Source organism: Podarcis bocagei (assembly GCF_964188305.1).
Source record: "Podarcis bocagei genome assembly, chromosome: 9".
Classification (NCBI taxonomy): domain Eukaryota; kingdom Metazoa; phylum Chordata; class Lepidosauria; order Squamata; family Lacertidae; genus Podarcis; species Podarcis bocagei.
In genome coordinates this window covers 55561523-55587176 of record NC_138134.1, presented here as the reverse complement: position 1 = coordinate 55587176, position 25654 = coordinate 55561523, and the positions used below count along the sequence as shown (strand labels likewise).

Sequence of the window (25654 nt, the reverse complement as noted above, 5' to 3'; positions counted from 1 at the left end):
TGCCTGGTGATGCCAGGGATTAAATCTGGGACTGTCGCTATACAGTGTAGATGTTCTATCACTGTGCTTTGGCCCTTCCCAAAACATTTTCATGTGCTGTCCAGTTTTTAGTGGTAGAACTCTTCCCGAGTTTCTCTTCATTTAAGAAAACACATTTGGTGTGTTGTGTCTCAGTTACTCTTTTTCAAGTTAGAGAATTGGAAAAGAAAAGGAGGGGCGAAACAAAACAGAACTCTGCCAGTTTAGGGTATTGACCCACCTGTACTCAGTTGATGTCCAGCATCACAACTGAGGAAATGAGATTAAAGAGCCAAGTTGCACACACACCACACTGGTAAGATTTCAGGGCTCCCCACGGAGAAAGCTGACTTGCACCTGGAAAATAAAACAATTGGGTGCAAGGCACGTGTCTTAAATGTCATGCAGGCCTGCTAGAATTCCTGAGCTAAGTATTTCCCAGTGAAATAAAATGCTTGCTAAATAGAACTCATCAGAGAACTAGAAGACTTGGTGATGCCCCTTTTCTGTAATAGCACAGATAAAAAAATTGCATGGCTTAGTGAAGGAAACGTTTGCCTGAAGCTGCTAAAATGCCCTTTCATGTGAGAAAAAAATGATACTAGTCTTGCATATGCATTTGTCATAATCGACTAAATGAAATATGCTGGCTGCACAGTTTGAAAGGAAGGACTTCCCTTTCAGGGGCTGAACTTACACTATCATCATAACCTTACATTATTTGGACACTACTTTTCCATGGTAAACCATCTCCAGAGTGGCTCCTGACATTATAAAAATCTGTATAATAAAAGCATTACATTTTAAGTTCATGCACTGACAGTTACCTAGGTTAGCATTTAAATAGGCATACAAATCTGGGATGTTTTGATTAAGCTACTAATATTAATAAGCATACACCCAGATTAAACAAACCCACCAGTCATTAATAAACCTTAGCAATAGAAAAACAGCCCCTGAAAAGGACTCTGCCCTGATAGTCATCAGGCCAACCTTCCCTAACCTGGTGCCCTCCCAGTGTTTTGGATTACAATACCCATCAGTTCCAGCCATCATGGCCAGCCATCGTTGCCTGAAATTTCTGAAGGGCATCAAGTTGGGGGAAGCTGTTCTTGGACCTTTCAGCAACAGAAACAGTCTTTGTAGCTAGAGCAGGTCACAGCCCTGCTTTCTTGGGCACAGATAGCGATCAGGGACAAAGGCTTCAAGGACTCGCACTGTTCCTGTGCACTGGGCTTGCACTATTGGGTTATAAATAATAGTTTCCTCAGTGTTTGTCATTATTAATCTTAAGGGGATTTCAGCTTGGATGGTTTTCATATGCCTAGTGCTGTATGGTTCATTCCTACCTAGAGGGTCTTTTCACTGGGAAGATGTCATTAATATTGGGATTTTGACATTTGGTTGGCAGTGGGGGAGATGCTTTACTCTGGAGAAATCGGTTTCTTTGCAGTCGAACTTACAAGTCACTACATGTATATATTTGACTTTTAGTTGACTTTTAGTGGATTTGTACATATCTTGAAGATGAAACGGTCTCTGGAATTTTTTGTACACAGTGCCCCTTATCACATTTGCAGGCACATGTGGGTTATTCAGTTTGTAGAACATGAGATCTAAGGATTGTGGAGTTGGGCAAAAGATTCCTGCATTGCAGAGGTTTGGACTGGATGACCCTTGTGGTCCCAATTCTGCGATTCTGTGCACACAGGAGTCATCCTGTAGGAAAACACACTTAGATGGCACATCATTTAAAAGCTGTTTTTGGTGAGAGGTGCCAATTGGAGCATATTACTTTGCATGTATATGTTTTTTGGGGGGCACTCCTTAAAAACCCCCACTGTTATTGTGTCTAGTATGTAAGAATCTATCCTTTGTTCCATTTAGACCTTTGAGACTACATTGATTTTACTCTCTGTATTCTTTACCTGTGATGTGAATGTGAGGTGTTTGGAATGGCCCAAGAGATCTTCAGTGTTTTATAGACTGATGCCTGCCTTGGAAGGGTCATGGTTATGAGAGCTTGCTTTCTGAAATATTTCATGTGGAAGTGTTAAAGGGGAAAGTGAAAATGGCTGTGGCTGGAATTTATGAAGCACAATTAAAGACATGGGTTTTCAAAGCTGTGATCCAAACATCAACATTAATCCATTTTGCCCATAAATTTGTAGATGCCAGGTAATGCAGAGGGAGCTATAACTGGGAGGGATATAAAAGGAGATTTCTAACAGAATATTCTGAACATGTGAATATTCCAAGAATGGGATGGTTCACACATAACTTATTAAAACATGGGTTAGTGTTGTGTGTGAACCCTGCCCAGCAGATTAATTATGACTTATTTACTAACAACAAGCCACAGTCTGAAACCATGGTTTGTTCTTGGCTTATTAACCTTGGTTTCTTTTAACTTTTAACCTTGGTGTTAGGTGCAAACCTATCATCCTTCCTCAACCCTGTGGTTTGCTTGGCCACTCCAGACTCTCACCAAGGTATACAGGTATGAGGCAAGTGTAGCTACAAAAGAAAACAAACCATGCTTTTATTTGATATTCTGTGGGGCAGCTCATGGTTAACTTAGAATCTGTTAAACAAACCATGGCTTAGATTTGCCATGAATTAATGTTAACCATTTTGGGGGAAATCATAAGAACTGCATTACTAAATACATTGAAGGTCCATTATTGTAGTTCTCTCTAAGAAAGCCTGTTCTATTATTCTGTGAAGAGAGGTGTCATTCTGAAGAATCTAGGCATTCAGAAAAATTCAGTCCTAGTTAAACACAATGAAATTGTCAATGGAGGCTGCTTTTGTTGCTCTTATTTGTATCTGAGTTGTTATGGTTGTTACTCTCTGAAGTAACTTTGTTTCTGTTCTGAAAATGAAACTACAGTATGCAAATACATGGAACTCCAAGTCATATCCTGTTATAACTATTAAATGTAGTGTCAGTGTGGTAGAAATTAGGCTGTTTTTGTGCTAAGCATTTCCTGTGGAAAAAACCATACCTTGTTCACTCATGTTTTACATGGCACTTACACAACATTGTGAAGAAAACATCCTCTGCATGTTTTATCTGTTCAGTTTCCTTCCCCCAACCTCCCAGCTCAGAAAATCCTAACTTTTTTTAATTCAGTGAAATAACTGCAATTTTCTAAGGAATGTTGCCATTCATGCTGCTGTTCTGTCCAGTATTGACCTGGGCATATTGCTATTGCCATTTTCTCTTCTGTGGTCCATTTCTCCACTCTAGCAAGCGACTTTACCCTTTCCAAACAAAATGGAGCACAGTGAGGGGGGGGAGGCGTATTTAAGGCTTCCACATACACAGTGGTTCTATTGAATATCTCCTTCATCCTGTTGAGGGAGCTGACTGCCCGCTTGGCTAGAGAGTGTCAGAAGCCTGGAAGCAGAATTTCTATTCCTCGTCCAGGTAAAAGCAGGCCAGCACCAATTGGGTGTTGCTAAATTGTCCCTGTTTGGAAGTACCATTGAAGTGAAGGGACGCAGGTTAAAATATCCACTATGTAACCTTGGTTCAGCCAATATCTCTGAGCTTAACTTACCTCATAGGGGTCTTGAGAAGAAAGAGGGGACAATGTATACTGCTTTGACCTCTGTGGAAGAAGGGTAGAATAAAACTTTAATAAAATGTAATGTGCGGCATATATGTGTGTCCTCTGCCTTTTTGGTCCCAGAATGCAATCGACTGGGATGCAGAGCGAAAGAGTCATTACTAAATCTAAGCCCTTCTCTCTCGCCCTTTGGCTCTCACAGTGCATAGCTTAAGCTTGATGAAATATTTCATGCACAGATAGATTTTTTTCTCTGTGGTGGTTCTTAAATAATTTTAACTGTGACATAGTGTCCAGTCTTTCTCTCAGGGTTTACTCCTGAAGCCTTTCTCGTGAATGAGTGTAACCGCAAGGCAGAGAAGTAGAGGATCAAAGTTTTCCTTCTCCTAGATCTTGTAATTGGACCATTGCCCCAATACTCTCTTGGCCTTTTATCTTAAAGTATAGACTTGTTTTGTTGGCTCCAAAGTGTCTTGGTTTTACTTCTCATGTGATCCCTCTATCAAAATTATATGGCCACATTTACTGCCACTGTGCAGCATTGAAAACGTAATGTATTTTGATGTAGCTTAATAGGAAAATCATTTTTCAATTTAGTCTGAGCAATCGCAGGAGAAGAAATGCATTTTCCATTAATTTTTTTTGTGTCCCTAATTGCCCCTCTGTGGCATTATTATGAAGGACCCCTAGTGTAATGATGATGAGGCAGAGGCAACACTTCAGTTATTTTGGGAAATGCAATCCATTTTCTCGCTGTAAGTATAATTGCAATTTCGGTTTTATCATTTATCATATGTACATTAACAGTATACTCAAACATAAATTAATATGCAGTTTAGCACCAGGTTAATGGGAGTGCAAAATCGAAAACTTTCAGAAGGCTTGTTGCAAAACCTTCTGGTTCTTAAATATTCGAAATATTACAAATAATGCTGAAAATATTTTCTCCCGTCTCCAGGTAGGGTAGCATGCCCAAAATGTTTCTTGTATACACTACACTGAAATGAAGCAAAATTGTGCAAGAATCAAGCTATGATACTTTCATCAGGGCATTTTCAAGATTAAATGTGGATTAAATTTGTACCTTGTTGTTCCCCCAGAGAGCTTTGCCTTCCTAATTATGTTGGAATGCAAGTGGCACTGTGGGTTAAACCACAGAGCCTAGGGCTTGCCGATCAGAAGGTTGGCGGTTCGAATCCCCGCAATGGGGTGAGCTCCCGTTGTTTGGTCCCAGCTCCTGCCAACCTAGCAGTTCGAAAGCACATCAAAGTGCAAGTAGATAAATAGGTACCGCTCCGGCGGGAAGGTAAACTGTGTTTCCGTGCGCTGCTCTGGTTCACCAGAAGCAGCTTAGTCATCCTGGCCACATGACCCAGAAGCTGTACACCGGCTCCCTCAGCCAGTAAAGCGAGATGAGCGCCGCAACCCCAGAGTCATCCACAACTGAACCTAATGGTCAGGGGTCCCTTTACCTTTACCTAATGCATTGTATTTGGCTAAATAAGTAGAGAGAGTAGCTTGTTGATCAAGTTCCTCTCTGAGTAGAGGTTTATGCTTGACCTTCCCACACCATTGTGGCCTAGCACGTTAGCCACAAGTATGGTCATTGTTGAGTGTGGCCATCACTGAATATCTGAGCAGCTTCTGTTGACAGAAATGTTGACAGCATATGTTCATATTCACAGCCAATGGATCCGCCTCCCACACCTCCTTTTGACACTTTTGTAGATGGCCTAACAAATAGGAATAAACTTAATGTTTTTCCTTTCCTGTTCAGTAAGACTCTTATACTACCCTTAGCTTGTTTTCGAAACTGAAAATGCTGCTTCAACTGTAATGTTAATCAACTTAATGCTTAAGTGTGTTCTGGCAAGAATGAAATACAGTACAGATGCTTCGTATCAGCAATGCATAATCTCAATAAGCGGCCAAATGAGTAAACATTCACCAAGGGCTTTTGGCGGGGTGTGTAATTTAAACACTTGCTCAATTAAGGAATTGGATTTAGGAATTTTTTTGCCACCACTAGTAGAAAAGTTGTCAAATGATCTTACAGTATTTTGCTTTGTATTCTCAGTGATCTTAAATTAGAGAGTTCTGCACTTTCTGTGGTTCTTCAGTAGTTGTTTGCTTCCCAAGACTGTCACTGGCTTGTTTTGGGTTGTTTCCTAGAGGTTTTATAATGCTTGAAAAGGTATAGGCAATGAAAAGATCTATTTAACTTATGTCAAAAGTTGAGCGGTTGCAGTATAAGGAGTCAGCAATTAATGCCATGAAATGCTTCTTTTTAAAATTCCACACTGAGGTTTTATTCTTTACAATCTAAAGAAAACTTAACAGTGCATGAAAACCAAGTACTGTATCACTTCCCTTCATTGGTGTGTTTGTGTGCCAAAAAAGAAAAAAAAACAGATGGCAAATAAAACTAGTCTAGTTTGATCATTTTGCCCTCTTTATCATGCTGGGCCAACTACTGGAACATCTAATGTGAAATGTAGCATAACTTTCGTGTAGTACATTGTTGTCTTTTCCACTGTGTAATAGTGTAACTTAAGTAATGGAAAGGAACAGATGCTAAGGATCATCTTGTCTGTTCTGGTTACCGTAAATGTGCAACTGGTAAGTCAGTAGGAGCTAAACTGGTTTATGCCAGTTGGAGTTACTACAGTGGTACCTCGGGTTACATACGCTTCAGGTTACACACTCTGCTAACCCAGAAATAATGCTTCAGGTTAAGAACTTTGCTTCAGGATAAGAACAGAAATTGGGCTCCGGCGGCAGCAGGAGGCCCCATTAGCTAAAGTGGTGCTTCAAGTTAAGAACAGTTTCAGGTTAAGAACAGACCTCCGAAATGAATTAAGATACTTCAGATGCATAAGCTTAGCAGAGTTAGAGAATCTGAGGCTAAGTTGTAATCTATAGAGTGTTACATTTCTTACTGAAGAAATAAAATAAAAATAGCCAATTTGAAAGTATGCCTTATGATACTAAACTGTCTGTGGCGATTCCTACCAAAAGCGGAAGTTATCACTGTACCAAAAAAAAGCTGCAATGAAAAACAGCTGGCGTTTTACAGTAGCTCCTTTTTAATCAATATTATTAATAAGAACATATTTGATACTGAAATATGAGAGTTTAGATACCACGTTTATTTCAAAGTCCAATGAAACACGAAGGTTTGGATCCTAAGAATTGTGAGATGGGTGTTTGGCATGCAGAACAGGGCTTTGCTGCCGGCTGCCTCCTTTCTGCCACAGTCTCCCGTGCACCCTTTAAAGCTGTGGAAATGTGGGCAGAGGATTTGGGACATAATATTCCACTTGAGTCATGTGAAAGATTGTGGAGAGAAGATTTAATATTTACGGCTTGTAGTTCACTTAAAGAAAATTATATGAAAATGATGTACCGATGGTATTTGACACCAGTTAAACTTGCAGAAATGTCTAAAAACTCTCCTAAAATGTGTCAGAAATGTAAAGATAAAGAAGGTATTTTTTTCCCTATGTGGTGGGTTTGCAAAAAAGCAAAGGGCTACTGGGAAATGATATATAATGAATTTTAAAAAAATGTTTAAGGTAACGTTTATTTAAAAAAAACCAGAAGCCTTTTCGGTTGGAATAATAAGTGATGAATTGCCAAGGAACCCTAAGGAGATTGTTTATGTATGCTGCTACAGCCGCTAGAATGTTATTTGCCCAGAAATGGAAAGAGGAAGAGGTCCCAACGAAAGAAGAATGCATAATGAAAATGATAGACAATGCTGAAATAGCTGAACTTACCGTGAAGATCAGGCATCAAGATGAGAAGAAATTCAATCAAGAATGGGAAAAATTATAGACTTATTTTAAGGAACACTGTAAGCATGTTAAAACATTAGCAGGATTGATGTAACATTTATGAAGTAATTCTATAATTAGGTTTTAAAATAGTTGGAAATTGAATGGAAAAAGTAATTATATTCAAGGAATTTTTTTGGAAAACGGGGGTGGGGTAGGGGGAAGTCAAATATGCTGTTATTATGAATGGAAAATTGTTGTTATATTGTAAAAATTTTAAAATAAAATATTTAAAGCTGTGGAAAACTGTGAACTTCTCTTTGCATGTCTTGGAGTGCTTTCTGCTTGCAGATCTGCCCTTTTGGATCCAAGCCATGCCTTCAGGCAATCTGCTGCTCCTTAATTCTGATCACTGGAAGTATATTGAAGGAGCAACATCAATCTTGATAATAAAACGATTTACTTAAAGGACTCCTGCTTGAAAGGAAGCATACACTCAAGGCAGGTCAGGATGGAGAACCTGTTTCGCTACAATGACTGGGCCATAAATTGCTTCTTGTGACGCTCTCAAAAGCAATGATCAATTGGTGAATGAATTTGTCTGGACTTTCCTAATGTGTGTTCCCGTCACTTTTATATAATAACATGGACATTTCAGATACAAACTGTACCCACTTCTAACTAATAAAGTAGCAACTATATGTGCCTCTTCCTCCTCTCTCTCCCCCTATATGTACAGAATGGAACACATACTAAAGAGCTAACGCTAATAACGATTCTTGAATTCTTCATATTTTATTAAATGGCCCCAAATTGGAAACTTCCTAGCTAAGAGCAGGGTGATCATTTAGCATTTGATAATTTGCCTTTTGCCATGAGAATGCCTTTCATTTTGCCTTCATAAGAATTGTAAGATGTTTCTTACGAGGGCATTGCTGCGGCATTACAACATTAATTACAGAACAGAGATGACTGAAGGCTATACATCATTCCTTTTTATGTTGAATAATGTTGGAGAACTCTTACTGATTACTTGGAAATTGCCCGTGTCCTCCTGCCAAGAGTTTCAAAATGGCAGATGTGGGAATTCAGCCATTAATCAGATGTTGAAAGCCCTGGGCTGTAATTTGGTGGGGAAAAAATCATATCTAATGTAATGAAGGGCTTGACTGTTCTGGTGAGCTAGCTAGCTTGTGCTGTAAAATGCAAAAAAGCTTGATAACGGTAATATTTAAGCTCTAATTATAATTATTCCATGTGGAGCCTTTCAACTGCTGCCGTTTTTAAGGCCAAGTATCATTTATGTGCCCTTTAATCATTCAGTTCAATCTTTAATATTTTAAAAGTGTAGACTTGGCCATGTTAGAATCCATAGTATGTAAATCAGGATTTTTTTAAATGAATATTTTATTCAAAGAATTTCAAATATGCAAATAACAACCATAGTAATCAACATTAACAATTCATAGCACAACTGTTGCAATAACTGTACCATGTTAAGTTAAACATGTTGACTTAAAGGGTCTCTGCAAAAATCACTAGGAGTTGATGGAAGAATTATAGTGTGGCTAGATTTAGTCACATTATTTAAAATGGAATTGTTTCATGTAAACCTAAACATAACTCTATGAAGCCTTGTATCATAGAAGGATGGATAACAACTCTTCCAAACACATGCTACCAACATTATTATCATCATCATCTTATTTATATCCTGCCTATCTAGCTGGGTTTCCCCAGCCACCCTGGACTGTTTACAGCACATATAAAAACATATGCATATGCAACTCACTAGAAAGAATATTTGAAGTTGTATGTGTGAGATGTCCACATCAGGGGTAGACAGCTTCTAGCCTATGGGCCAGTCTTGTCCTGTCAGGGGGCCCAGTTTGGCCTGCGAGGCCATTGTCTCCCCAAACCATGGTAACCTATCAATGAGCTGATGTTGCTGGTTAACATCAGCTGATGAGCAGGTGGTAGGGTTCTGCATTGGGTGTGGGATGTGCCACCTCTGCTAATCTCAGTCCAGGTTGGCTAATACAAGGAAAGTTGTTCCATTAGATACTTGGTTGCCAAGCCTTTTAGGGCTTTGTGTATCAGCATTAGTATCTTAATTTGGGTCTGGTTGTGTTAAACATGATTGCACACATATGCTGCTGTAGTCAGCATTCTCACAACCACAGTCTGCACAAGCTGTAGGATAGACTGTCTTCAAGGGTAGCCTTATGTAGAGAGTCTTACAGTAATTAAGATGCAATGTTACTAGAGCATGTGAAATTATATGAAATACTTGCAAGGTTGAGCAGAATCAAGAGCAGAGATGGCCACATATGGCAGGGAATGGGTGTCATTGCAGTATCTTTGTATAAACCAGCAGAAGAGCAGAAAAATACGGTAACTCTTCCTAAACACATCTGTTTAATTGAGTTATTCGTGGCTGTATGTAACTTGCAGCCAAACAGCAGCTGTTATAGATGTAGTTATCTCTCTGGACATTTTTGTCTGTTTTGATTCATGTTTGCTGTAGTCTGTGAGACTCAACTTCCATCTGCTCCTACCCTATATTATTAACAGGTAGTAGCAGATGGAAGTTGAAAGGCTACTGTAAAAGTCTGATCATTCAGTGCAGTCTTACAAATCTGAATGCAGAATGAGATTTTTAACCCCTTTCTGGGTGATAAGCACAAATTCCTTTATAAGGTACAGAGGAAATTGAATGAGAAATGAGAAGTAAGCCATCTTATACTTTCCCATTCCCCTTGGAGAATATTTGATCTTATCAGTGTAGATGCTGTACAATGGTTTCTCAGTGTCTGTAATAATTTGTTACCCAAGTTACTCTTGAGTTGCTGTAATGAAAAATGATGAACTGTGTGTGTTGGAGAATCATCAGGCTTGCAGAATGCTGAAAGACTGGGGCTGCCTTAAAACCTTGTTGTCCAAAGTATGTTGCATGTATTATTGCTATTATTTATTTATTGAGAAAATTTCTTCCCTGCCTCACAGCCTCCAAGGGGTCATGTGAAGAAGCTTCCATTATTTAAAACACAAATACAGTAAATGCTAAATACAAAAACCAAACAACCTCAAATTAAGTGAAATTTAACACAGCGGGTCCATAAAATGATTGAGTCATTTTAAAGTACAGTGCCAATTCACTAACTTTGAATATTACATCATTGTTCATATATAAATACTGACTAGTTCTACTTTAATGCTTACTTTTTGACCTACTTCTCTGGAAGTGTTAGCAGATTTTTGTCAGCTTTGTATTATAAGGTTTGCCAGCCAAATATAGAGGTTCTTAGGATTCTGTGCTCCTGTAAAAGGCACTCCATAGAATGGCCAGACCATGTCATCTTTTATAGCTGTCATGGAGTAGTTGCATTCAACTTGATATAATGAATTTCTTTTTGCATTCCCATCCCTCATTCCAAAAGAAAAGTGCTTGCTAAGAGACAGATATTATGGTTTGTGCTGTCATCCAGGCTTTCCTAGGATTGAAAAGTATAATGAATTGATACCCCTGTCTTTCCTCCTTTCTAGACCTCGTCCCATCTTAAATTACTCCCAAGTGCAATAAAACCCTACTGGATAAGTTATGAAGAAGATAGCTGTATTTTTTTATGTTTAAGATTTCCTCTGTGTATGAAACAATGCATATGAATACATTTTCTACGTAATCACCTTGCGATGAGCAGGTGTGCATTCATCCATCATTAGAATGTTTTGTTAGGTAGAATGGAAAGGTAACTATTTTTCTACTTCATATAATACAAATTAGGGTAGAGGCAAATATATATTTTTAGTCACAATATTCCTCTCTCACACACACCCCACATTTAGCATAAACAGTTGATGTGGTTATTATCACTTCATTCCTCTAACGGCTATAATTGCTTCCTTTTCTGGCCTTCCTGTTCAGAAAAGGCAGTGATTATTAAGCAATAGAATAACTATGTGGTTGTGCTAATAGTGAAAGTAGCCTTGCGGCCTCTTAAAGTCAAACAGCCCAAACTCCCAAATCTACTGACTCCTCTACCAGTGGAGAAGAGCCAAGGCACCTATGTGAGGAACTGGAAGAAATGTGGCTCTGTCGTAGGATATGATTATAAACATCATGTGGTGTGGTCTGGATGGGAGCAGGAAAGATGTATGATTATTATTCATTAATTAAATTTATTGGTCACTTTTTCTTGTCAAAGGCAAGTCGAAACAACTTACAACCAGATAAACAAAGTCCCACTTGTAGATGTAAATATGTGTAGTTCAGGACTTCACTTGCAATCTAACGAGTTCAGGGATTGTAGTTTCGTTTGCAGCTGCTTCCCACTATGTCCCACTTCATAAATTAATGCACTCATCTCAATATTTTGAGAATGAGGCTTCCTGTAGAAACAATAAAATTCAGAGGCATATGTTATGACTACTACCTGTCCTGTGCAGGAGAGTGAGCCGTTGTGGTGATTTTCAGCTTATCAATTTTAAAGCAATAATGATTCTTTGTTTCTCCAATACTATATCATATGATAATCCTTCCCTCCATTCAAAAGATGAAATGGTTGTACTCTGTCGCTCAAGCTCAGAAGGCCTCATCTGCACCTTATTCTTCTTAGAGTCAAAGACTGGGGAAGGATGGAACATTTATATCCACAATAACCAATGCAATTTCATATTGGTTTATATTGAAGCTTAAATTGCATTTGAGACTCACTCTCTTTATGTTAATGTAAGTGAGTGGTTAATGTAAGAGAGGCGTTTGTAACTCAGATAAACTTTCTGGCTAGTGTGGGGTCTTTCTTGGCATTAGAAACTTGGAAGGAAGCAAGAACCACCACAAGCTCTTTTGTAAGAATGCTGTTGCATGTAGTTATATACCTTCATTACCTTTTATTTTTTTCACAGCATGCTGACAACGCATTAATTTTCCTCCAGAGTTTAAAGCAGCTTAATGAGCCAAGTGGGCATATTTAATGTCTAGCTTAAGACTGAAGAAATACAGCTAACCAAATAAGCCTCATTTTCCAGGCATTCTTTCCCAGATTGGAAGGGAATAGTGTTGACAGCAGCAGAGTACTAGGTAGAGAGCAGGTGGGATCTAAACGGTAGCCACTTCAACTCAGACTGAACCTGATTGTGTTCAGCTTGCCGGCATTCGTGCAGAGATGCTTACCTAGTTGACTGCTCCTGCTTTGAACGTTTGCCCAGTTCCTAATGTGAACGGACACTCTACTGGTAAGTGACTTCCATTTTATTCACAGCTGAAGCTAAGTGATGGATCAAATGCTTTGTATGTACTAGGTCTAAGATTCAATCCCTGGTATCCCCCAGATAGCTCCTCAACTCATGGCCAGATAGATATCCTATGGAATATTCTGCTCAAGTTTTTTGTTTTTGTTTTTTCCCCAGAAATTATAGCACAGATAAACCTGTTGTATATTCTGCACTTGGGAATGCAGATTTTCCAAGCTCAACTCAAAACTGTTTTGGGGGTTTTTTGTTTTGTTTTATACACACACACACACACACACACACACACACACATTATATGAAAGGCACTATTTTTTTTTTTTTGTTTTTAAAAATGCAGTAAAGAATATAGGGGAAACTGGAAACTTCTGAGAGAAATTACTGGCTTCCTTCAGCTCTATTTAATCTCCTTGTGTGTCCTTGGGGAACTTAAAAGAGTGGGCAGTAAAATTGTCTCGCTAGTAAAGTTGCCTTGGAACTTGTGTTTTCTAATAATGCTTTTGCCATTGGTGGCTTTATGAAATAGTGCAATCTAAGAGTTCTAGTCATCTACAAGTAGGCACAAAAGATGTATAGTACTTCAAAAGAGAAGGCAGAGAATCAGATGAAGATTTTATTTCATAAAATAAGTTGCACACGATTAAGACATAATTCAGCATCAGATTGTTTACTTAATCCTGTGTCTTCAGTCCAGAGGCTCACTGCAGATCAACAGCACTACCATTGCAGGTGTGTTATTCCTGCAAATTCAGCTGGGCATTCTTGTTGATAAAGTCTAAGCCTTGGTGTGCTATAATTATTTAAAATCAAATGTGGTTTTCAAATCCAATTCTGAATAATTATAATAGTGGAATTCTTGGCACTTTGGGCATGATTTTTTAAAAGCCTTTTTAAATACAGTAGGTATTACAGCACTGTTGGAGATGGTAATGCAACATACTTCTCCCATGGAAATTTCAGTACAGTGGTACCTCTATTTGCTTACTTAATCGGTTTTGGGGTGCCGTTTGCACCCCGAAAAGTCTGCAACTAGAGCGCCTCTTCTGTGCATGTGTGCGAAGTGATCGCGTGGGCGGAGAACCACATTCGTAAGCTAAAAGTCCGTAACGAACGGAACACAACACGAGGTATGACTGTAGATTATAAATCTCTTTTGTAGATCAGTGCCATATTTTTCTCATCTGTATCCTTGTATTTTTATTATTTTAAAAAGACTCATTTGCTTTTTTAATTATTTGCTTATCCATGCTTGTCGTACACACCTTCACTTAAGCGTATCAGCAAGGTGCTCCCATTAATTTCCAACAAAACTGAAGGGAGCATTTGCTCATTGCCGCTTTGGGAATTTTAATGTTTTGCTACAACAGATATCTTAAATTATGTAAACTGCTGCTTCCTGTCCTCGATACCCATTTTCTCCCTTTTTAAGTCTTTTTGTTGAATTTCAATTAATTCAAAGTGTAAGAGGAGTTTTGTAATGGAAAACAAGTGCGCTGAGTTTTCGATTGGGACATGTGGTTTACTGATGCTCTAGATTGGTCCTTGCATGCTAATTGAGCAGTTAATAAAGTGGATGTTGGCAAACGGTCGATAACTTTTTTGGGAGATGTTTGTGTGTTGCCATTACTGTGCTGCTTCCTCTTTGGGCTCTCCTCATTCTGGTCCTGTATTGACTGTGTTCTGCATTGTAGTCAGGCAGAAATCAACAGTTTGGCTGTACTGCAATCAATAAAACCTGCTGAGTGTTAGCTTCTTGTTCTTTCTTTCCTGCTTTAATTTAAAACCTTGGTATGGGTCCTCACTCCCTGAGGACTATTTTTGCAGTGTACAGTCTTCTGATTTGTCTTAAAGAGACGAGATGCCATTTCATTTCTCAAAAACAGCATGTATAATAGGAAGAGGCTCTTGAGGCATCAGCTCTAGTGATGTATTAGTTGCCATTTCATAGGTAGTTGTTAGAGTACAGAGCCACAATCTGATAATACTCACAACTGCAAGCAGCTTTTATTGGCTGGGCAAAAATTACATTTTACCTGCAGCTGCATTTTGCCATTTTAGAGCTGGGAAAATGCAATTTCCTTGCAACACATGCCCCGGGTGGATGATTGCAATCTGGATCCTTTTGGGATAAGGGTTGCAACCACTGTACTATCTCTAAGAAAGAATAATTTAAGCTGAAAAATATCAAAAGAGCCACTGCTAGTGTCTTTCTAACTAACAAAAGGATCAAGGAGAAAATGAGTGGCTAATCTAAATTTGCATCCTATGGTATCATTGTAGGTGCCCCGAGCATTTACCGCTCCTTCTGACCGGTTCTGGCTTGAACTGTACTATTCCTTGGTGTTGTGAATGCCCAAGAAATAGTATATGTCATAGCAGAACAGGTCTGCTGGACTGCTTATTGGGACCAGGCTTTATAGTTTCTAGACCCAGTTTTTAAAGTACCCTTTGAAAGCCCTTCAGGGCTTGGTGTATCTGCAGGATCGCTGTCCCCATATATGCTTTGCTGTGCTTTGAGATTCTCCTACCATCTAAGGTGCTTGATACTCCCGGTGAGAGGGCCTTTTCATTGGTGGTGCCCCAGCTTTCCAATTCTCTCCCCAGAAAGGATTACATAGCAGCCATTCTGATATATTTTTGGTGCCAAGCAAATACTTTAGTTCCTTTAACTCCTGTTGATCTGTTTTGTTTGCATTCTGTTTATGTAGAGGTGCTGCTTTTGGGGGGTGGGTAAGTCACTCTGATAATGTATATGAAGTGTAAGGCAAAAATGTACCTAAGTGACAAATACTTTGAAATGCCACATAGTTTGCTCACCCTTGCTGAAAGAGGGTGTTAAGAACAAGGTTTGTGTGCTGATTTCATTGTCACTGACATTTAACTTGGAAAACTGCAAACTAAGGATTGAATGCAGAGGTCAGGAGAGGCAAATGCCTACAACAATTAGACTTAAAACTTGAGTTTGATGGAAGTAAATGAGAACTGGCAATACTGTTTTGCAATTGCTTCTAACAATTTGATCTGCCAACAGAACTGCTGCTTTTGGCAGGTACATTGGTGACAGATGTATAACTTCAACAGTGATGGAATGTATTTCATTACATTACTTTCAAAACTGGTAGGTTTTGTTGGGTGTGTGTGGAAATGCTACAGAATGACAAGCAAATTCTATTCAGCATTATAGCCAGCTTAATCAAGGTGCTAACTAGTCAACTTGTTTATACTTGATTATACAGAGACACGGGTGACGCTGTGGTCTAAACCACTGAGTCTCTTGGGCTTGCCAGTCAGAAGCTCAGCGGTTCAAATCCCCACAACGGGGTGAGCTCCTGTAGCTTTGTCCCAGCTTCTGCCAAACTAGCAGTTTGAAAGCATTCCAGTGCAAGTAGATAAATAGGTACCGTTGTGGCGGGAAGGTAAATGGCATTTCCGTGCTCTCTGGTTTCCGTCACGGTGTTCCGTGGTGCCAGAAGTGGTTTAGTCATGCTGGGCGCATGACCTGGAAAGCTCTCTGTGGACAAACGCCACCTCCCTTGGCCTGAAATGAGATGAGCGCCGCAACACCGTAGTCACCTTTGACTGGACTTGACCATCCAGGGGTCCTTTACCTTTTTTTTGTTTTTTACCTTACTTGATTATACCCAATACTATGGGCAATAGTCAATGTTAGCCATAATCAGAGCAGACCCATTGAAATCAATGAACAAGTTAAGCCATCCTTTAATTACCCCACCTTTCTATCAAGGGTTGGTTGCACCAAAGTCAAAATCTTAGGCCATTGCCAATGTGTCTTGTAAAGAATAAAGGAATTGAAGGAGGGCAGGGGAGAGAGAATTTGGCTTCTGTTGCACTTCCACATCAATCAGTTTATTCACTACCTGCAACCAGAGCAGAATAAAATGTGAGAAAGGAGCTAGGAATCTCCCAGCAGCCCCCAGTGAACTTGAAGCATTTAGATTAAAGACCACTGAGGCTGCAGTCCTAAAGAGATCAATGGGGCTTTCCCCCTACCACAAACCATTTGTGTTAAGACCGGGTATTAGGCAGAAGGACTCATATTCAAACATCACTAGGTAACTAGGAAGCAAATTATATAGTGAGGTTTGTGGAAATATTCCTCCCCTTACCTCTGTTCCCTCTCTCTCAGATTTCAGTGTCAGATAACTGTAAAAATGCTGTGGAGTCCAGTATGTCCCAAACATCATTTTTTGTTGATTCAATCTCATTCTTTAATCTAAAGATACACTATGTATAGATGCTAAATCAGGGCCAGCCCAATACATTTTGACACCTGGGGCGAAGCACAAAATGGCGCCCATCCCATATGTGGGAAGAAGGGGTGAGTGAAAATCCAGATCAGGAACAAGTAGGGGAGGAGACCAGCAGCACCTCCTATTTGCCTAGAGCAGGGGTGTCAAACTCAAATTCATCGGGGGCCGCATCAGCAGTTTGGTCACCCTCAAAGGGCCGGTTGTATCTGTAGGACTATGTGTCCGCCGCTGCTGCTTGGCTTCCTCCGGCCAAGCTTCCCCTGGCGCGCGGATTTTGCTTTCGTGCTCTCTTTATTTATTTTTTGCAGCAGCGACCTTGCTCAGCCAGCACCCGTCGCGCGTGGGTTGTTTGGAGGGGGGCGGGCACAGAGCGACCCGCGCGGCTTTCCGAGCCAACCCTCCTCCAGCCCACCTTAATAAGGGCCTAGGCTTGCTAACTTTGCGGCTAGACCTCGGTGTTTGTACACACTGCAGAAAATGTGCAGGACTTTAAAGGTGCAGCGACCCTCCCGCATCCAGCCTGCCTTTCTGGGAGGAGAGGAGGAGGAGGCGGCAGCGGCGGGCGAGTCACTCGTGCAAGAGGGAAGAGCGAGCGATGGCCCGGGATCAGGCCTCTCGGATCAGGGCCAAAGGTGAGCCGAGGGAGGGAGAGAGAGAAGGATCCCTAGCCTCGTGCGCAGCGGCGGCTCTTACGCACGCGGACCCCGCGATGGCGCAGCCGGTGTCGTGTGCTTTGCTCCGTCCAAGCGGGCAAAGCGAGGGCGGAGAGCCGGGAAGCAGTCCGCATTTCCCAGAAGCAAGCACCGCAATGGGTACTGCGAGCCAGACAGGCCTTGACAGCGGAGGGTGGGCTCGATTCGGGGCTTGGCGAGGAGGAAAGGGAGAAATCAGAAAGGGCACCGCGCGGCTGGGTTGGGTTGCAAATCAAGCGCGTGAAAGGGTTGCCTTTTGCAGAGCCGGATAGGCGCAGAAGGAGCGTTCCTGCCTTTGTCATTGATAAAAGGGCTTGCGGAGGAAGGGGGGCGGCCCTTACGGACACCAGGAATTGCTGGCTACACGGGCCACATGACGAGGTCTGGCGGGCTGGATTCGGCCCGCGGGCCTTGTGTTTGACACCCGTGGCCTAGAGGCTGCTGTAGAGGCAGCCAGATTTGGCCTCCAAGAAGTTGGCGGCAGCAGCAGTTGATGCATTCCTTGCAGGATCTTCTGCCCCTGTGATTCTGCCATCTGATATGGTCACCCCACCTTCCCTCATGGTTGGGCTAGCCCTGTGCTAAAGCAACTTTGAGCTGAATATAACACTTTAACTCTTTATTCCATTTGTCTCTCAGATTGTAATCATCCCATTTATAACAGTCCAATAAATATTTATAAACAACTATTATGGGTTTAGTTCTAATTATTTCCTCCTGCAGTGTAGATGTTGCACTTCTGAGAGCGGTACCAAGTACCAAGAGAGCCCACTCTGCTGATTTTAACACCAAAGAAGGTAATTGGGGATGGAGGCAGTTTTTCAGATATTTGGGGTTTAAACAGATTTTAGAGTATGATCAGACTTCATTTTATTCATTGCCTTTCAAAAAGGATTTTCTTCGGTCAAAGCACCAGGCTTTTATTGCTAGAGAATGAAGGTAGACTTAAAAATTGAGACATAAAATGTGTCTAGCAATCGTTACTGTGAAGGGAATCCAATCAATCTTTGAAATGTCCAATACTGTACTGAAACCTATAAAATACCAAGAGTAATTTAAAGCCTATTCAGAAATTATGCTAGTAGGCTGGAAGGGACATGATATTGAAGTGATCCATGGAATGTGTCAATCTGGTGATGAGACTGGGAGAAAAATGAGTGAGACAAATGGTAAAACAAATAAATGCTATTAACAAACTTAATTGCTTATCCTTCATGTAGTGAGGATATTGAGTTATTTGTTCTGATGGATATTCTGTACTCATCGTTTCGTGGAAAATATTTGAATTGGGGTAAATGCTTTTGGAGTAGCTTGTAGGAAGCTTGGACTGGGTTCTGTGCAACTCCTTGCTTGCTGAAATGTTTCCCCCTTCATGAATTCTGCCAGAATTCAGTATTTAACATTGCGCATGTGCGTGTTTTAAAGGGGTATAAACAAAAGAATGCTGAAATTACCTTGAGCTGTGTTTAAGCAAGGAAACCTATGAGGGTTGTTGTTGTCTGTATAAATGTGGCTCTCTTACAGTTTCACCCCTAAGGTTTGTGCCTCTGGATTACTTAGGTACAATTGCAGCTTCCTTCTAAGAAAGGACAGCTCCTTCAAAGTTAATAAAAGTTAAAAGCAAACTATTTAACAAAATAAAACAAGAAGCCTTCATTCTAGGAAGTACCTTCAGTGTTCTTGAAGGGTTTGGCTGTAATCTTTTTCTGGATTTTCTTGCCTGTATAGCAGTGTTAGTCTCGTTCTTTATATACATGCTATGGGGAAACTTTCCTGATATAAAACCTTCATTTACCGATATATAAAACATCCTTCTAAGAAATGAAAAAGTTTGTTCGACATCCATTGTACAAATATCCTGCTGAAACCTGAAGAATTTTTTAAAGGGGCAGTAAGAACAACAGCCCAGTGGCTTGGATCCAAAGAGCCCGCTGTGTAATCAGAAGGGACTTTACTTGTTTAGTGGAATTTTTGGAACTAAGCCCATATTTACTTAGCAGCGTGATGAATTATGTCATGCATTATTTAAACTGGTTTTAACCACCCATACAGTTTTTCTTCTCTTTGATTTCTCTGAGGGCAAGATAGTGAGCTTGTAGAGGTTTTACCAATGGAATTGTTATAGCCTGTATTTCAGCAGAATACTTGTCAGATTTCAATCATTATTTTCCCACTAATGCTTTTGCTGCCTCTTATATGCAGGCACCACTAGCTGAAGTAATTTTTGCTGAATTCTTGATAGTGTTGTGAGTTTGATGGGGGGGATCAGTCTGTATGGTGCTTGAATACCTTCTAATCCCCTGAATTGAGCAAGGGTTAAAATCTAATGGAGGATTCCATAGTTGAATTAGCCATACAAGGGTCATAGTTGCCACCTAAGTACCACCTAAGTATGATCATTAGTATGGCAAAGGAGGTCGTTCTATGCCAGAGGGCAAAGGGGTGGACCGTCTCCCTCACCCCTCCTTCACCTGAGAAGGACATTAGCCAGGGTTGTGTGTGAGAGCTGGGCTAGAAGCAGGCAGAAGTGGAACCTTGCTTAATTTCTCCTTGAATCCAAAGTTGTGACTATGGGAAGCAAGACCATCTTGGGGTGTTAAGTCTCTGAACCCCTCCATCGTAGGCTGAAGTTGTATGTTTGAGTTATTACACTATTGCCGCCATTGTGCATCATGATGTTGATAATAAAGGTAAAGGGACCCCTGACCATTAGGTCTAGTCATGACCGACTCTGGGGTTGCAGCACTCATCTCGTTTTATTGGCCGAGGGAGCCAGCATACAGCTTCCAGGTCATGTGGCCAGCATGACTAAGCTGCTTCTGGCAAACCAGAGCAGCGCACGGAAACGTCATTTACCTTCCCGCCGGAGCGGTACCTATTTATCTACTTGCACTTTGATGTGCTTTCGAACTGCTAGGTTAGCAGGAGCAGGGACCAAGCGACGGGAGCTCACCCCGTCGCGGGAATTCGAACTGCCGACCTTCTGATCGGCAAGTCCTAGGCTCTGTGGTTTAACCCACAGCGCCACCCGCGTCCCTCAACATCATTGTGCATCATGATGTTGATAATATTCTTAGCCATATTGTAACGATGTAATGAAATAGAAAACAGTGTAGAATACCGTACTTTCAAATGGAGTAAAGGTAAAGGTAAATGTACCCCTGACTGTTAGGTCCAGCCGTGGACAACTCTGGAGTTGCGTGCTCATCTCGCTCTATAGGCCAAGGGAGCTGGCGTTTGTCCGCAGACAGCTTCCGGGTCATGTGGCCAGCATGACTAAGCCACTTCTGGCAAACTTATTTGTTTTTAATTTATCATTCAGGTTTTTATTTTTTTAATCTTTCAATTCCAGAACTGTAATCATCAGTTCCAAAAAATGAAGAGAATGTATTTTAATGAAAAATAATGTTGGTCAATAAAAGCAATATGTAACAATTAAATACAAAGTTTAAATTGTTCTAAAATTAAGAGAATAGATCCTGCTTGTTGCATCTTTACAGCCTCTATAGAGGCTTTAAATTACAAGCCCATGAAACAAGTCCTTAGATGGCTGAATCAGAACTGCAACAATTTCAACTTCCATACTAGAGAACTCATATTTTCCAAGACAAACTGTTATTCTATAGGCAACTCAGCGGTAATCACTGATAAAACTGGTATCCTACCATGCTCTTGTTTGATACATCAGCCAAAATGCTCTGTTTGGGTTTTTCTTGCAATCTGTAGAGGCTCATTCCAGATCAGTCTTCAGCTCTTGAATCATGTCACTCCTGCCTTGAGTGTGAGATAAATTTTTATATCCTCCAATTGCAGAAAGCTTGGCTCCCAGCACACACTCATTTATCTGAGCAGCAATTCAACATGTAATTGCAGGCTGCTGGAGTTTTGTTAGTCATGTTTTTAAACAAGAAACTTCAATCTATGTAGAATGCAGAAGAGCATTGTTAATATTCGAACAAACAAGCTCTAAGGAAAATTATAAATGGGCACAGATCTGACATAAGAAATGACAATACTAAATAAAAAGTAATGGAGCAACACTTCATTCTCCCAGGACACCCTGTATGTTTTCTTATGTGAACAAAGAAACTTCAGAGGGAAACTGCAACCTGAAACTGCTGAATTACAATTCGGCAAGAGATCAAATTCTATGAACTGTAGCTTGAACTGGCTCAAAGGTTGTTTTTTATTATTATTACTCTACATGTGTAAATTAGCTTATGAATACCAGGATGCCTATTATCAACAACTTTTGCCAGTGAGTATTGTTACTATTGCTACCTGTACTTTTTGCATTTCGTTTTTATCTGACCCAATTATTTACACCCCTACCCCTCCCAAAAAAATACTTTGTGTAAATACCTGTATCTTAGGATAACACTACATGCATCTGTCCATTTCCATAAAAGCCCTTACGGCAATAAATTTGCTAGCTTTCAAGGTGCCACAAGACTCTTCATTGTTGTTGTTTTGCGTAGCAGACTAACATGGCTACACATTGGGGGGGATTAAATTCTGACAGTATCCAAAGTAATATTTTGCGTAAGCACTTTCTGTACAGTACATAACCAAATAATATTTTTATTTTAAAAAAATATGTACTATAATAAACTAAGTAGAAACATGATCATACCATAAACTCACTAAAGATTCAATCAACCAAAAAAATCACTGGGCAGGAATGTTCTTCATCATTCTTGATCTCAGGGTAGGTTACAAATGTATAAAAACAATAAATGTTCACAGAATATAATAATACACAACAAGAGCAGGTAAAACCAATACTCAAGCCAGTTAAAATTCATTCCTATGGATGGTTCCATTAAAATCTTTAAGGGTTAGGAAAATAAGTTTAGAGCATGCACCAAAAGCCTGCGAACAGCCTGACTTCCAAGGAGAGGGTGTTCCACATTCAAGATCACCACCACTGAAAGAGTTAATTTTTATATTGCTACATAATGCACCAATGCTGGATACAGGACACAGCAGGTTGTAGAAGGATGTGGATCCTTTTCGTAGAACAAAATTTGTGTGCCCGCACAACAGGTTCTTGCTTCTTTGGAGACCAAATTAATCATGCAATGGTATTAACCAGAGATGGATAGCCCCCTCACCTGCCCCCTAAGACATTGGTGGCAAATGTACTGAAGAAGGGCAAAGACTTTCTGATGATCCTGCTATTTATGCACCACGACTTTTGGAAAACCTAATTAAATGAACTAAAGGAGACTGGTGGCTTTTTCTGTCGTCACCTATCCCTTAATCTACTATAGTAGTGAGCACTGTATGGTAAACATTGGGAGTTCGTGTATATCATAATCCAATATGCTCTTGGCAGATTGATTGTGTTGAGCAAGCATTGGCACTGTTCACCGTTAGCCTCAGTTTATCTGCCAAGCCCTTGTATACCAAACAGCATTTCCCATTAACCAAGCAGTTGGCATGATAAATAGTTGCAGTGCCTGATTGCTTAGCCGACTGCTACTTGCTTGCACTCAATTTCTAGCATCTGAAGCAACCTTTTTATTGCTTCACAATTCATTTGTATTGGGGGTTGTAAATCAAATTTGAGATGATGAAGCAGCAAATGTGCTGTGTGTGTGTGTGGGTTAACGTGCATCAGTTATTTTACAAGCAAAGAATAGGGGTGGCCCTCGCAAGCACTTGGGCAATTTCAAAAGCAAATGAGAGTATTAAATTGATTACATGGAGACAAGGTTATTACTCGGAAATTTGGCTAGAACTCTTTTAGCATAATGAAATAAAACTCTACTAGAATTTGGCAGCAGGGTGTAGTAACCAGAACCACAAATAATTGGATATTGACTGAAAGCAGAAGTAATGGGTCATTGGTAGAAGTAAACATTTCCTTTAAGGCAGGAATAAAGCAGACTTTGCTTGTTTTTGGTAATTTCCTAGTTTGTTCTATTCTGTTTGTCTTGCTTCAAAACAGACTCATTCTAAAATTTGAAGTGTTCACTTTTGATTATTATTGTTTTTGTAAGGTAACTATTCTAACCAAAGTTGCTATATATGCATTTCTTAACAATCAACACAAAAGCTTTTTACTATTTTGAGCACCTATGCCATGATAGTACCCGCATCCGTAGTAGTTATGGCTGCTTGAGTGACCAGGTTCTCCTTTGTGTCTCCGTATAGCTGTGCTGGTTGTGATAGATATATTAAGAAACAGGAATAAGAGTAGTCCTTCATGCCAAGATTTCTAATTTTTTAGTACGGCATGCATCAGTGTTAAGGTTATTCATTTGAAATTCTTGTCTCAGTGTCAAACCCAGTTACATGAATGACCTCCTCTGCGTGTCTGTCTAGTAGTCAATTTCTCATGGGATCATATCATCCCTTGTGCACCGCTTTTGCCCCATGGGGGTGCATGCTTGTGTGTCATAGTTTGTTGGCATCCATCTGCGTGTCATAACTTTAGCATTAATTGGCAGCGGAGAGGGTGGATTTAAAATAGCATTTTCACCTCGCCGTGTTTTTGTGTCACCAACCTTGTACAAGAATTGCTGTATATTACCTAATGTGCATTTTTTCATATATTTATACACATTTAAATAGCATTTTTCATGTGTTTTTTTAATAAATCCTCTGAATGGAAGTATAGGGAACCTTATCATTTAACATTGTAGGCTTTCTTAACAGTTCGCTTTGCCTGCCTTTCCATGAAAGTTGATTATAATCAAAGAAAGCTTTGTCAGTTTCACAGATACCAGGATGACCTCAGCCATCTACTCCTTTTCTCTGCTACCATTTTCCCACCCAAAAGGGCATGCATGTTTACCTGTATAGTAAGGTGGACCAGAAGGATTCACCTGTATCCAGTGTAGTGAGAGTGCAGAACAGAACGGCTAGCATTTTCTAACAGGTTGGTCAAAGAGTGTCTTCTCCTATGCTAGCTGAAGATGTGTGGTGGCATTATGGAACTCTTAACAGGATAACCTGTGAATTGTGTTTGTGTGCATTGCATGAAATAGGGAGTCTTCATCAGTAGTGATTAGAGAGCACTTTCAAAATTGCATGTATGGTTTTTGGACTTCCACTTCTGCAGTCCCAACAAGTTCAGCAGCATTTTGTCGTAATGCAGTTTGTTTGCTGATGTTTGAAACACCATGACAGGAAAAGCTTGCAGAGATTTGGAATAGTAAATGTCGGTGGGGATAATGTTAGGCATCTGCCTTTCTCCTGCCTATATATATCACTCAAAATGAGTTGGCACCAAAGCTGCTTTTCATAAGAAAAACCAACTGCTGGGAGCTGAAATTCATAGCTTGTTTATGCAAGTTTATTTCAAAATTTTAGCTTAGTTTGGCTCAGGTATTTCTTTTTAAAGCACATATAATTTTTCACTACAGGGTCTTGCACAGTGTTTTTTGCATGTTTTGGAATTGGTTATTGACACCATTTTTCTCCTGAATTTAAACCTCTTATATTCCTATTTAAGAATTGTGTGTTTTCTGTGCCAATTTGTCAGTGGTAATAACTTTGCCTGATATTTTAGCACATCGCAGTCAGGAAACTGTTCCCACTTCTTTTAGATTACTTTTCAGGAGTCTTCACAGCCTCGTGGACAAAAGTCATTAAAGAGCTTTTCATCTTTAGAGTTTGTAGTATTGTTGTTGACAACAATATAATTGAATCCATGCCTATGCCTGTGCATTGTATATATTATCTAAAATCTGGGTCTAAACTGGAGATATTCAATAAATATCTTGTCTTTTTCTCCCAGTGGGCTCTTCGTGAGGAAACTTAGGTATGAGAAGCAGCCCTTACATTGAATGTATTCAGCTGATAACTCTTGACATCTAATCAATCTTCTTTACAGATGCTTTGCCTGAGACAAACTGGAAATCTAAGGCATCACAGAAGAGCACTTTATAGCACACTAGTGCCATCTGATGGTAAGCTTTCTTATCAGTTACTGTTCTCATATCAAGTGATGACATCGATCAGTGTCTGGGTGCATGCATATCCAAGAATTTATCTGTTTTTATTCTGGACAATTGAAAGTCTTCAAATTTTTAGGTCAACATATATCCCTTCAGTGCTTCGGA

The 25654-nt window shown here is 40.1% G+C and overlaps 1 protein-coding gene across 3 annotated transcripts in view; it reads left to right on the top strand.

Moving 5' to 3' along the window:
- Positions 1-25654, top strand: part of MCUB (mitochondrial calcium uniporter dominant negative subunit beta) — a 66912-nt gene that overhangs the window by 24231 nt on the left and 17027 nt on the right. For all 3 annotated transcript variants that reach the window (XM_081208161.1, XM_081208160.1, XM_081208162.1), the window contains one exon: positions 25426-25501. In XM_081208161.1, coding sequence (XP_081064287.1) covers positions 25426-25501 — 76 coding nt within the window. The remainder of the gene's footprint in view (positions 1-25425; positions 25502-25654) is intronic.